At 28.7% G+C, this 12,811-nt stretch overlaps 1 protein-coding gene across 4 annotated transcripts in view; it reads right to left on the reverse strand.

Moving 5' to 3' along the window:
• Positions 1 to 271: 271 nt before the first annotated feature.
• The window catches only part of LOC107442883 (BTB/POZ domain-containing protein 17), a 32,152-nt gene continuing 19,612 nt past the window's right edge, over positions 272 to 12,811 (reverse strand). The window contains exons 1-6 of one of the 4 annotated variants that reach the window (XM_043047381.3): positions 10,224 to 10,276; positions 9,523 to 9,662; positions 9,123 to 9,439; positions 4,961 to 5,209; positions 3,510 to 3,697; positions 272 to 2,261 (exon numbers count right to left, since the gene is read on the reverse strand). In XM_043047381.3, coding sequence (XP_042903315.1) covers positions 1,457 to 2,261; positions 3,510 to 3,697; positions 4,961 to 5,209; positions 9,123 to 9,395 — 1,515 coding nt within the window. In that variant the 5' untranslated portion in view covers positions 9,396 to 9,439; positions 9,523 to 9,662; positions 10,224 to 10,276 and the 3' untranslated portion in view covers positions 272 to 1,456. Of the gene's footprint in view, positions 2,262 to 3,509; positions 3,698 to 4,960; positions 5,210 to 9,122; positions 9,440 to 9,522; positions 9,663 to 10,125; positions 10,355 to 12,811 lie in introns of those variants that run through there. The other 3 variants (XM_016056554.4, XM_016056555.4, XM_087161154.1) reach the window with 3 other exon arrangements.

A 12,811-nucleotide genomic window follows, 5' to 3' on the forward strand; every position in this document is an offset into this window, starting at 1 on the left:
ATAAAAATGAATAATCTAGCAAGTGATTGATACCATCTTAATAAAGATAAGAAATGGTTAATATTCTATAAAATAACCTTACTAGAAATAAAATTGTGTTTTAATTTATTCCCTTATTTTAAAAGAAAACAAAACTGCAATAACACATATTTAGAATTGATAATATACAGTTACTAACAATGAAATATATCATTCTAAAGGTAATGTATAAACCAAATCTGAAGTTTAAGATACTACTCTACACATAAATCACTATATTTTTCTCTGGGGGGGAATGCTTAACATATCAATAATTAATAGGAATTAAATTTTGAATGTAAAACGAAAATGTATTGTTTAACACAAAAACAATATAAATGAAAATAATCATTATAAAGGTAATGTATAAACCAAATCTGAAATTTAAGATACTGTTCTACACATAAATCTCTCTCTATTTTTTTTTTGGGGGGGGAGAGAGAGAGAGAGAATAATTAACATACCAATAATTAATAGGGGTTAAATTGTGAATGTAAAAAAATAATATATTGTTTAACATGAAAACAATACTTCTAAATGAAAATAAAATTTCAAAAATAAAAATGATCAAAATAAAATTTACAATAAACAATATGTCAGGATCGTAAAAGAAAAAAAAATACTGCAATTAATACTATCATTCACAAAATATGCATAATAAAAAAAGGGAAACTTAATAACAAACAAAACATTCAAATGCATGATTCAATCTTTTTATAACACAGCTTAATACATTATTTGGTGCTATTTTATATACACATACACATCTGTTTTTCAGAGGGGGGGGGGGTATACCAACTAGAAGTATGAATTCAGTCTTCTACTTTTAGAAGTATAGCATATATTTTAACAATGAATATTTTACTTGAAAAAATAAAATATTTTCTTGTTTAAAACTTTAAATAATAAAATGAACACTTTTGAAAATGAAAGCTGATATAAATGAAGATAAATTTCTATAGTTCTTTCATTAGTAAAATTAAAATATAAAATTAAATTCAAATTCTAAAATTTGTTTTAAATGAAATAATAAAATTATAAAAAAATTTAATTGTATAGGATTTAGACGAAGGTTTTTAAACCATTGGAATGGTTATTTCGGATTTAATTAAACAAGCTATCACACTCACAGTTTAACGGAAGATTACTAAAAAGTGTGTTCATGAATTGAAAATAAATTGTTCAAGAAATAAGGCATCATTAGTAAACTACGCCAACTTTTTTTTTTCAAACCTTCCCATAATTGGACAATCATAAATAAAAATCATAGAAAATCTGTATAAGTTAGCATACCTGTAATTGTAAACTTTAATTTTTATTCACCAAATACATATCAAAATCTTATTTAAAAAATCACTTGCCTTCTCTTTTAAATAGTACCAAATAACTAGGCACATTAAATGGTATAAAAAAGCATGTATACACGAGAAAATTATAGTCAAAATGCACATAAAGGAGTTATAACAATATGTAGCTTAAAGCAATCAGAATTGGGCCCAGTTAGGTATGAGGATCTGCTAGATCTTAAGTCATTGAGATCATCAAAAGGAACCAACTCGTTAATATTGAGCATGCGTTCTTCATCGGTGAAGACAAAATTCTTCTGCACAACCTTACGAACGTGCTCTATACCATCTTGCTTACCACAGATCAGAATACCAACTGAGACTCTTGCAACTACATCCGGATCTTTTTGCGTCAAAGACAGCCTGACGGTCTTAGACACCGATTCAGGAACTTCCAAAGTCCCTTGCCAAACGATAAGAAAAAACTTCTTAAACCACACGCCCTTTGGGTAGAGTTCTGCAGTCCACTCAAAAGTCTCATTAGAGTGACATTCAGAAAAGCTACATGGGGTTGTAAAGACTAGCGTGGAAACGCCATAGGATTGTAAAGAATGGTAGTTTTCCACTGAAAGACAGGCACTCCATTTTTCGGCAGTGTAGAGGCGTGGAGTAAATAAAAGAAGTCCATCTTCTTTTTGAAGAGCATCTAGTACTCGATGATCAGTTTGATTTGAATGGAAGGCCATGGCCAAGGCCATTCTTTCAATGAAAAAGTCTTTGAAACGACTAGTGAGAGAATGAATAAGCAAACTTGCCAACTGGCGTGGTGACATCATTGGAAATCGTACATGAGACATTACTTCTGTTACAAGATTGGCAAAATGATAACTTGCATCAGGCTGGCTATGTATAGAGAGCAATTTTTGTTCCTGAATAGCAAGCCACTTTGCTACACACCTAAGAGATTTTAAGAAATTAATTGAAAATAACACAAACATTAAAAAAATATAAAGTAATGTGATACAGCTAAATCTCAAACTTAAAAGGAGATACTAAAAATTCTGTGACATCAAACATTTGGGATACCGAAAATTGAATTTTTTTTAAAAATTCTGTCAAAATATTAACTGCACCAGCATTTAAAAAGTTGTATAGCATGTATAAACTTTAAAAAACATCAATTTTAAACAATACTAATATCTTTGCTGTTTCATTTGATTGTGGGACCTTTTTGAGATGTTTTTGCCAACTCGAATTGCCTTTTTTTTTATTCCTTAACTGAAACATTGCCAACAGTAATTACTTTTTACATAAATATCAGTTTCTTTCAGTTTCATTAAATAAATATGTATCAGCATTACCATTTTTTGAGCAAATATTCTCAGTTATACATACATCTGTGTAATTTTTTAGAAAAAAATAATTCATGCTATTTCTTTTCAAGCATGGTAATCTTTTTCTTATTAGGGTCTTAAGAATTGGTTTCTAAAATTGTTCAAGAAAAGTTTATGAGAATTAGCATTCAGAAAAGAATTATAAATTTTATAAAATTCTAGAAAATTTAATATGCCTGATTCTTCCTTAAAGGAACATGGAATGCATTTATTGGATTCAAAAAGATTACAGCAACACAAATTATAAAATATTTAGAATAATTCCACACACATCAAAATGAAACTTAATAACTTAATTTTTTTGATTGATTATAAATTTTAGTAAATCAAAAGTAGACAAAGATGTAATAATGTTCTTTCTTGGAACCAATTTTAAGGCTATTCTTAATCAACACCATATCTATTCTTTTCACATCATTTAATAATCCAAAATGTAAAATCATTAGATTTGCTGCTGACTTTTTGATGTGATTAAGAAAATAACTTTGGGGAGCATAAACAGGGGTCTGTCCAGGCCGAATTTACTACCGTTTAGTGGTACCTTCGTAAATTCAACTTTAGGAAAAACGGTAGTTTCACAAATTCAATTTTAGGAAAAATGGTAGTTTCACAAAATACTTTTTCCTTAGATTTTATTTTACATCCCTTGAGAAACGATAAATCCATATTTTTGTGTGAATTTTTAAATATAATTTTTAATTTTTCACAAATTATGTCTAAAATTTCACAAAATAGGTACCTCTCAGAAAAATCTAGACAGAACCCTGATAAAAGAACACTTGTGATAGATAATTTATGGATATAAACTTACTGGAAAACAGCAACTTCATCACTAATAACCAAGTCGGACTGCCGAAGGAAACTTATTAGAACTTCAGTTTCTAAAGATCCAAAGTCTTCCATATCACACACCAACTCAAAGTTCCAAGTTATAAAGCTTGCACATGCTTTGTATACTAAACTATGACCACAATTCAGAGTATACTGTAACCACAAAACCTATAAAATAATAATAATAAAATTGCATAAATAAGGGAAAATAGAACTAGAGTTTAAAAGAAATGTTTTTTTTTTTTTTTGGCAGCAGAAACAGAATACGTAAAACCAGGTTTTCGTTATTTTTTAAAAAAGTCCCCCCCCCCAAAAAAAAACTATACTTTTTTCTCTTTTCTGATATTTTTTAGAAAGAATATGGGTTATTTTATAGAGAACCCTACTACAACTATTTTTTTTAAAAAATGAGCTAAAAAGTCAAATAATTCAAACCTTACATACTCTGGAGCATCAACCTAGTTTTTTGAAGGCTTGAATAAGTTTTTGATATTTGCCATGTCAAAAACCAGTTTCCAACGTCAAAAATCCATTTCAGGGTGAATCCTTAATAGGAACAGGGTGGATCTGATAAATCACACCTCACAGTACTAACTAGATTTAATACTTATTTATTTCGTACTTATAAACTATATATTTTTAGATAGATATTTTTTTATTATAAATTATTATCCCAGGATTTGATGTATTTTTCTATTTTTATCTACACAAAGCAAAATTTTGCAAAATTTTTTAGTTTTTAACTACAAGAACATGAACTTCACTAAGACATAAGTTTAAGAAATTATTTGTAAAAATACACAAAATTTTCTTATTTAAAAAAATAAAATTTTATGTGTAATACAATAAACAAAAATTTCATAGCTTCTGTAGTTTGAGGAGAACTTACTGGTTAGTTCGTATTAAAATCATAATAATTAAAACACTAAAAGATTTTAATATTTGCCCTCAAATTTTTAACATTGCATTTTAACAATAATATTTTTTTTTATCCTACATGTTCTCTATTTTAATAAGCTAATGTTAGCATAAACTTTCATTTTTTTACTATAAAATAAGGATCTAGTAATGTACAAATAAGACAATAAGATTTACATACCTTTACAAAAAATTTACTTCACTAAATTTAATTTCTTTTAAAAAATAAATTATTAAAATAATTGAATTAAAAAGAAAAATTTAGAGGCAACAATAGTTCCCCAGTCAAGTTCAGAATCATTTAAAAGTTAAAAAAAAAAATATATTTTTAAAGGTCAACAAAAGATTAAACCACATAAACCAAAAATTTAAAGAAGAAAACCTGTACAAGTTTCAAACAGTCAAACTTATAATTTTTCTTAAAATAAGCTGTCAGACTACTTATAAGGAATATTGAAATTTTATGACAAATTAGACTACAATTATAAAAAAGCAATATTCCTAAGCATTTACCAATTGGTTATGACGTGTGGCAGACACTACATGGCGACACATATAATCAACGCAAAGATGAACTAAATCCTTTACATTATATTTATCGGCCAAAGTAACCAAGGGCAAGACAAGGAAGTGATTTATGTGAAGTTTGCCTGTATATAGATATTTCAAAAAATCAGGAAATACAAGTACACACGCTGGATCTTCTTGCAAGCATATTTTTGTTTCTTGCGATTCACTCCAATTTGGATTCATCAACATTACCTAAAAGAAAATTTAGACATTAGGTTGATAATAAAAAAAATTAAATTATAATTTTAAATATTGTCAGTATTATAAAACTAACATAACATAGATAATTCCCCTTCTTACTCCTTAACCCTGCACAAAACTGCCTTCAATGTAATAAGAATTACAGGATGGGATTCTCTAGACAAGCTCAAATTCAAAACTTCCGGCATAAAATTTGAGAAATGTAATGTAGATGCAGAAATTAAAAATTCATCATTATTTCATATCTAAAAGTTTCAAACAGGGGTGGATTCAAACCCTCGACGGGCACAAGGGGGGTTGCGACAATGATGGAATGGATGGGCAAAATATCCCATTTCTTCCTTAAAAAAATTCTTAACGAAATCAATCTGATAATTTTTCCTATCACATTGATAGAGAATTGTATAATATTTCAATCATTTAAAAAGTATTTTTCTTAAATCAATTTTCTTCCGTAGTTTATATTACAGGAGCTCTACATACAATTGAACCATGAGTCATTGTTACAGCATTCTCAGTTTTTCCCATGTATCATACTGTTTTAATGGTCCCATCACAAACGATATTTTTATGTTAATAATACCCATTTAGATTGTTTTAAAAACTTGCTGATTTCCTATCTAAAAAAACTATTAACTATTCTATTAACTTAAAAATAATAAAAAAATCATAAATTTTTTTTAGAAGAAAAACAGAAATTCTAGAAACTAATAATGAAGAAGAAAATACTGTTACAGTTTAAATTTGTTTCAGTAGCTGGAAAGTACCCCAAATAGCAAGTATGATGTTTAAGCATTAGTGGATGATAATGTTAAAACGTGTGAAGTCTGTTATAGAAATGTAGTATAAGCTGTGTATAGAATATACAGTGTATCTTCTACATTTTAGATTTTCAAATTCATGACTTTTCATGATTTTCCATGACTAATTCCAAGAACTTTTCATGACTTAGCGAAGTTACTATTTTCTCCAATAAAAATGCAACAATAAATTAAAAAAAGCATTATACTTATAACATTAATTGAAATGATAGGTATAACCAAAATTGCTATACTCTGCATCTTCATATTTATAAATTTTAAATTTGAAGATTTAAATTTATAGATTTTAAGAGTTGAAACAATAAAATAGCTGAAAAAAAAATACAAAAGCAAATATTTTTTTTCTGCAGAATTATATTCTAAAGATACTTAGTTCATCATAAAGGAAAGAAATGCTCCTTATTTTTCTGTTCTCATTTCGGAATAAAAAAAATTCGCCAATGACTGGTTTACTTCAACTAGAATTTTAAATTGATAAAAATAAAAAAATAAAAATTCTTAAATCACAAAAGTTTAAAAGATAATTCGCTCTAGAAATGATGTTTTGTCTTTCATTTTTTGAAAGAAAACCATAATTTTTAAAGAACAAGACAAAATCATTTGATATTTTAATAAAATATGCCTGAGTGGTGATTTTGTTAGGAATTTAGATACAGTACAGAACCCGTTATCTGGAAATCAGTAAACCGGAAAACCAAAAAACCGGAAAGAAATTCATTAAATTTTCCCGCCATTTTTTTTTTTTTAAAAATGTTTTTTTCCTTATAAGATTTTAGGATTTTTCTTTCTTTTTTGAAAGATGTTTACCTTACCATCATTTTGGAAATAATCATTAGTGTATTACTTCGTTTTCTCAAGATTATTTCCAAATATATTTTTTTTTTAGTTGGGCTTAACAATAAAAGAACGGCTTTTTGTAGCGATTCAGAAAACCGGAAAAATCAGTTATCCGGAATAGCGATGGTCCCGATCGTTCCGGATAATCGGTTCCCTACTGTATTTGGAACAGGATGAAATTGGGGTGGGGAGTGGGATTCCATTTTAAAAATTAGATTTTTCGGAGACCTAAATTCACGACTTTCCAGTTGGGCGGATACCCTGAATATATATTATATATAGAGAGAGAGAGAATATATGTATAGAATATATATAGAAATGTTGTATACTCACAGGAACTTACAGAAAATGAACAGCAATCTGTTACAAATGTAGCAAATTTATTATTTGCACCGGGTATCGACTCAATTTCAGAAAAAAAAAATTCTAACTCTTCCAGGCCTATCAGATAAATTTCAATGAAAATCCATACCATGCCATTTTTAATCAGAAAACTTTGACTTTCCTTTATTTGTAATGTGTGACAGCTTAATGTGTAAGAGTTTTTTTGTTTTTCTTTGTGAGCAAAAGCATATAATAGAATGAAATTGGAAATATAGAAAAGTTTCACTAAAAAGTGGACTTACTTTTATAAAATCAGGGGTCTGTCCAGACATTTTGTAATAGGTCCGTTTTTCGTGAAATTGTGAAAAAATTACTCTTTCTTTCAACCAGGGTCCGCTTTTATGAATTTGTGCAAACAGGGTCCGTTATTGCAAAAAAAGAACTTTTTCAAGGAGTTCTTAAATTGTAAAAATATACAAGATTATGCTCAACACTGTAAAATTATAATTAAAAAAATTACATTTTAAAAAATAAACAACAATTGCTGCTTCTAAATTAGAGATGCAACATACAAATATTTGGTATTTAGCCTATACTGCTGAACGCAGAATATTAATTCGGGACGAATAATGGAAGAATTGTCTGCCGAAGACAAAACTTAATTCGTTTACATCCATCTTTCTTGTTTTCTACCCTGGAAAGGGTTTATTCGATTAACAAAATAATAATGAAGATAAACAAATTTGTGAAGGGTCCGATTAAAAGAAAAATCATTTTGTGAAGGGTCCGTTTTTAAGTTAAAATATTTTGTGAAGGGTCTGTTTTTAAGTTAAAATATTTTGTGAAGGGTCTGTTTTTATGAAAAGATATTTTGTTAAGGGTCCGTTAACGGACCCAAATTTCTTCTAAACAGACCCTTGAAAATAATTCTCAGACACGATAGAATTATTTAACTCGAATCTAAATAACTGATTACTGTTACAGACAATTTTAAGACGGATTATTTTCTAGGCATAATATTAAAATTTTCCAGGTATAGCATAGGAATTTTCCAGATTCATTGTAAAAAATTAAGCCTTTCCCTACCTTTTAGAGATGCAATCACAAGATGCACAGATGCAATCACAAATTGTAATGCAATCACAAGTTTGGGTAGTATGTGGTGCAAGAAAGCAACCATGTACAGTACGAACCCGTTATCCGGAAATCAGAAAACCTGAAAACCAAAAAACCGGAACGAAATTCAAATAATTTTCCAGCCATTTAAAAAAAAATTTTCCTAATAAGATTTTAGGATTTTCCTTTCTTTTTTGAAAGATTTTTACCTTACCATCATTTTGGAAATAATCATTAGTCTATTACTTCATCGTTTTTTCTTCTTTTTAAGATTATTTCCAAATTTTTTTTTAGTTGGGTTTAACAATAAAAAAAAACGGCTTTTTGTAGCTATTCAGAAAAATCAGTTATGCGGAATAGCGATGGTCTGATTGTTCCGGATAATCGGTTCCCTACTGTATAACCAAAATTCTATTTACTATAAAAAGAAGTTACAGCTTATTGATGATATGAAAATCATGATAGTTTATTGACCACTTAAAAATCAGTTAATTTTCAAGAAAACGGTCATAAAAGTGTCTATTTTTTATATACATGTATTTGATTAGTGCTGACGTCTAGCTTAAAATAAAATAACTATCTATAATTACCTTAAGAATATCCTGGCACTGCCATCTGGTGTGTAAAATGAGAAATAATATGTTTTACAGGCAAAAGCTTATTTTATTCTTATAGCATTACTACTGAACACTCCAGCCCGGGAATATCACGGGAGAGAGAAATAGATGGCGAAACCTCACCCCCTCATTTTCATGGGAGAGAGAAGAAAGGAGTTAATGTGAAAATAAAAGTAAATAAAAAACTACCTGAAAAACATCACTAGAAGCACAAAGAATGAGGCGATGAGCTGCAAAATGCTTCCCACCGACTTCTAATGTGATATCACTAAGAAGCCGTTCCGCATACAAGCTAGCAATTTTTTCTAATACTGTATTTGAGTTATCAATTTGCTGTTCATGTTCTTTATCACACAGTCTGTGACCTTCAGGAGCAGTGTCAGTCCTGGAGCAACTTCCATGGTTGGAATGTTCGGGTCTATCATTTTTTGAGCCCAAGTTTTGAGCTCTGCTGAAAAACATTTTCTTCTGGTTGTTGTTCTGTTCATGAATAGAACACTACCAAGCTATTGGATGAAAAAAGAAATTTAAATATTATAGCATAAGTAACAGATAAAAAACAGGCTGATGAGGCCTATTTATGACTTACAATAACCTGATTAACCTAACATGACTTTGAATGAAAACCAGAAAGGATAAATCAAGTACAATGTGGAGATTTTCTTATCATGATCTGATGCAAAATAATCACCAAGTTTTGACAACTTCCGGGCAACATCTCACGAGAAACTATAAAAAAAAAAATCACAGAAAAGACCCACTCGCAAGGTATAAATAACTAGTAGCCATCTCTGGGCAAACATCAACAAATATTTTTTATAAAAATTTGCACGTTTAAAATCCATTTGGCACCTTGGCGATTGTACTTAGCGCTACAGATCACGGTACAAAAATACCGCCGAAAGTCGAATACGAGTAGATGTAATTGTAGATAATTATGAGAATGATTGAGACACTGGAAAAAAGTATTGAAAAAAAAGAGGTACTGGGAAGACAAGTAATAACGATCGATATTTCATACGATATTTGGGAGAAATTCATAACGTTATGACAATGTTTCGAAAACTCTTTGGAGTTGGTTAAAATAAAGCTATATATATTTCGCATAAAATGATCTACAAATGCAATACATCAAAGACAATTTGTTTCTTTTTTTGTGTGTCTACACCTTACAGTAAACAAGCAAACTTACTCCATTTTCTATAAGAATAATTTAAGACAACATACTTATTTACAAAATAAATGCACAAATTAATCCGTAATTACAAAATATTATCAATCAAAACTTACGTTCCCAAATCAACTTTTCGTTTCGTTGTTTCTTTCGTTCTCATTCACTTATGTTGCCATGCAAGGAAAACTCTTTTAATAATGCTAGCTCTTTTGAAAATTACAGGGTCATTCTCACTAAAAGCATTTTTTTTTTCAGGAACTATTTTCAGTATAATTCAGGCTTGAAAAATTTGCGTTGGAGAATTTGGAGTGGAGAACAAAAAACTGATTATAAATAACTATCAGGTTAATATGACTAAAAACCTGACTGGTGCGTTCACAACGCTCCACTACGCCATCTGGGGAGAAGACCGGGTCCATGTCATCTCCCAACCCCCTATCCTCTACTCTTATTTTCAGTTGTATAGGAATGTGCTACAATATTTCCTCCTTTCTTAATATTTTCAGCATTTAACTATCAAAAATATTTTTTAAAATTCCCACAATGCTTTTTTTGGAACTATGTTTAATGCAGTTTTTAATTCCATATAGTTTTCTAACTTAAAAGTATTCTTTATTTATTTGAAAATCAAGACAGAGCCTAACGCACTTCCCTCATCTATTACTCTCCACACACTAATGGTGAGAATATACGAAGTGTTGGTTCAAATATTTATCTCTCGAAAAGACTTAAGTAATGAACAAGAAAAAGAAGCATAAATATAAGTCAACGATAATTTCATTTAAAAAAAAAATCATTTTTACGGTAAGAATGAAAAAAAAAAAAATTAAATTCATTCTGAATTACTATTTAAAAGAGATCAGTAGCATAATTTTTTTTTAAAAAATTAAGCCTAGAAGAGTGTTTTCTAAAGCTACAAATGAGCTGTTTATAATTGATAAAAGTTTAGAAAATTTAATCCTATTCTTCTCTACAGATTTTCAATGCACTACCTAAGTAGTGATCTACTTTTTATGATAATTATACAATAAAAATTGGGCCACCTATTAAGAAGAATTGAAAAATTTCGAGTTTTAATGCTCAGCGGAGTACGATCAAACTAACGATTGTAAATACAAAGTATCGAAAAATAAATGACATTTCGCAACTCGGTAAATCAAATATTTTCAAACCATTAGAAAATGGTTTAGAAAATCACAACAAAATACAGACTGCCTTTAATATGTTTAAAATTAGAATCCTTATCGAAGAGGAAAACAGAAAAGTATGCGCATTGGAGTCGTAAATTAATATTCTAGTAAAAAAAAAAAGGTTATCGAAACCAGGAAAACGAATGTAATAAACATCAACGACAAACCTTACGGCTTCAAATATTTAAAGTTACGTTAATTTCTTCAAAAAAAATTTCAATAAATACTGAATATAAATGGATATTTCGGAAAAGCGTTGCTAAATCACTCATATAAGTTCAGAACAGAAAAAAAATAATAAGAATAAATTGTTCGACTGTAAGGCTCTACAAATATTTCAAGAAACATGTTTTCGAAAAATATGACGCCCATAGTTTTATATAAAATTAGTCAATGTGAAACTAGTTTTAAATAAATGATGTGACACAGAGAATTATACATAATTTTTCAAGAGCTCAATCTTATGTTAGCATATATTCTGGATTAAGTCATTTTTAATTTTTTCGATTTAAATTTTGTATTTCCTTAATTCCTTTTTAAATTTTTTATTACGATTTTCATACATTTTTGGATATTTTCTGTAATTATGAATCCATATTTTGATATGAAACTAGTTTCAAGCAGAAGACACGGTGAAAAAAATCGCAAAAAGTTCACCCTTATGTTAAAACTATATATACGTTAGATGCGGTGTGTTTGGCCAAAGTAAGTTTTTTTTTTTTAAACATTTCTATATTTCAAGACAAGCATTGGCGTTTAATTTATTGTCTCCAGATTGGTATAATGCATGGTTCAAAAAATAACTATGATACAATTTATCATATATAAGTAAATATTGAAAAAATATCTATTCAATCTTCGGCATGCCAAGTTAATTTACGTAATGAGTACACCACATATTTGCATTTCTCAAAAAACTACAAATGAAACAAGCAAAATAAAAGTTGGGAGACTCCGGATTAATCTGTATCCCCCCCCCCCAAAAAAAAATAAAAAACTTACTCTGAATTATAAGAAATTAACGAATATGACACTTTTCCATATAGTTTTACGCTTACTTATTGTTCCACCATAATTTTTTTCATTCAATTCTTAAATTGAACAAGATATAAATTGTTTCAGGATTTAAAGTTAAGGTAAATACCTAAATAGTTTAGGCCCCGAGTAACTTTTGATCTAATGATTGGATATTCACATACTAGGATTCAATCTTAATTGTTTGGCGGGTTAACCTCAAATATGCGATTTTATAAAAAAAGATGATATTTTAAGTAACGAAATTATACGCAAAAAACGTACTCTTCTTGCATAAACATACTTTTTTCTGAGGGATTATGATTTCCCCACAAATTATTATAGGGAGTAGTTGCAATTTAGGAAATATGTTCCTAATATCATGACAGAGATCCACTCCTTAATGTTTATTTCACTTTTTGCGTATTTTGTCATATCTTGGGAATTTTTTTAGCGAATTTAAAAATGTTTGCACAAAATTATAAAATTTGCTTAATTAA

The sequence above is a fragment of the Parasteatoda tepidariorum genome, chromosome 4 (genome assembly GCF_982258835.1).
Source record: "Parasteatoda tepidariorum strain Cologne lab strain chromosome 4, Ptep-v5.0, whole genome shotgun sequence".
NCBI lineage: Eukaryota > Metazoa > Arthropoda > Arachnida > Araneae > Theridiidae > Parasteatoda > Parasteatoda tepidariorum.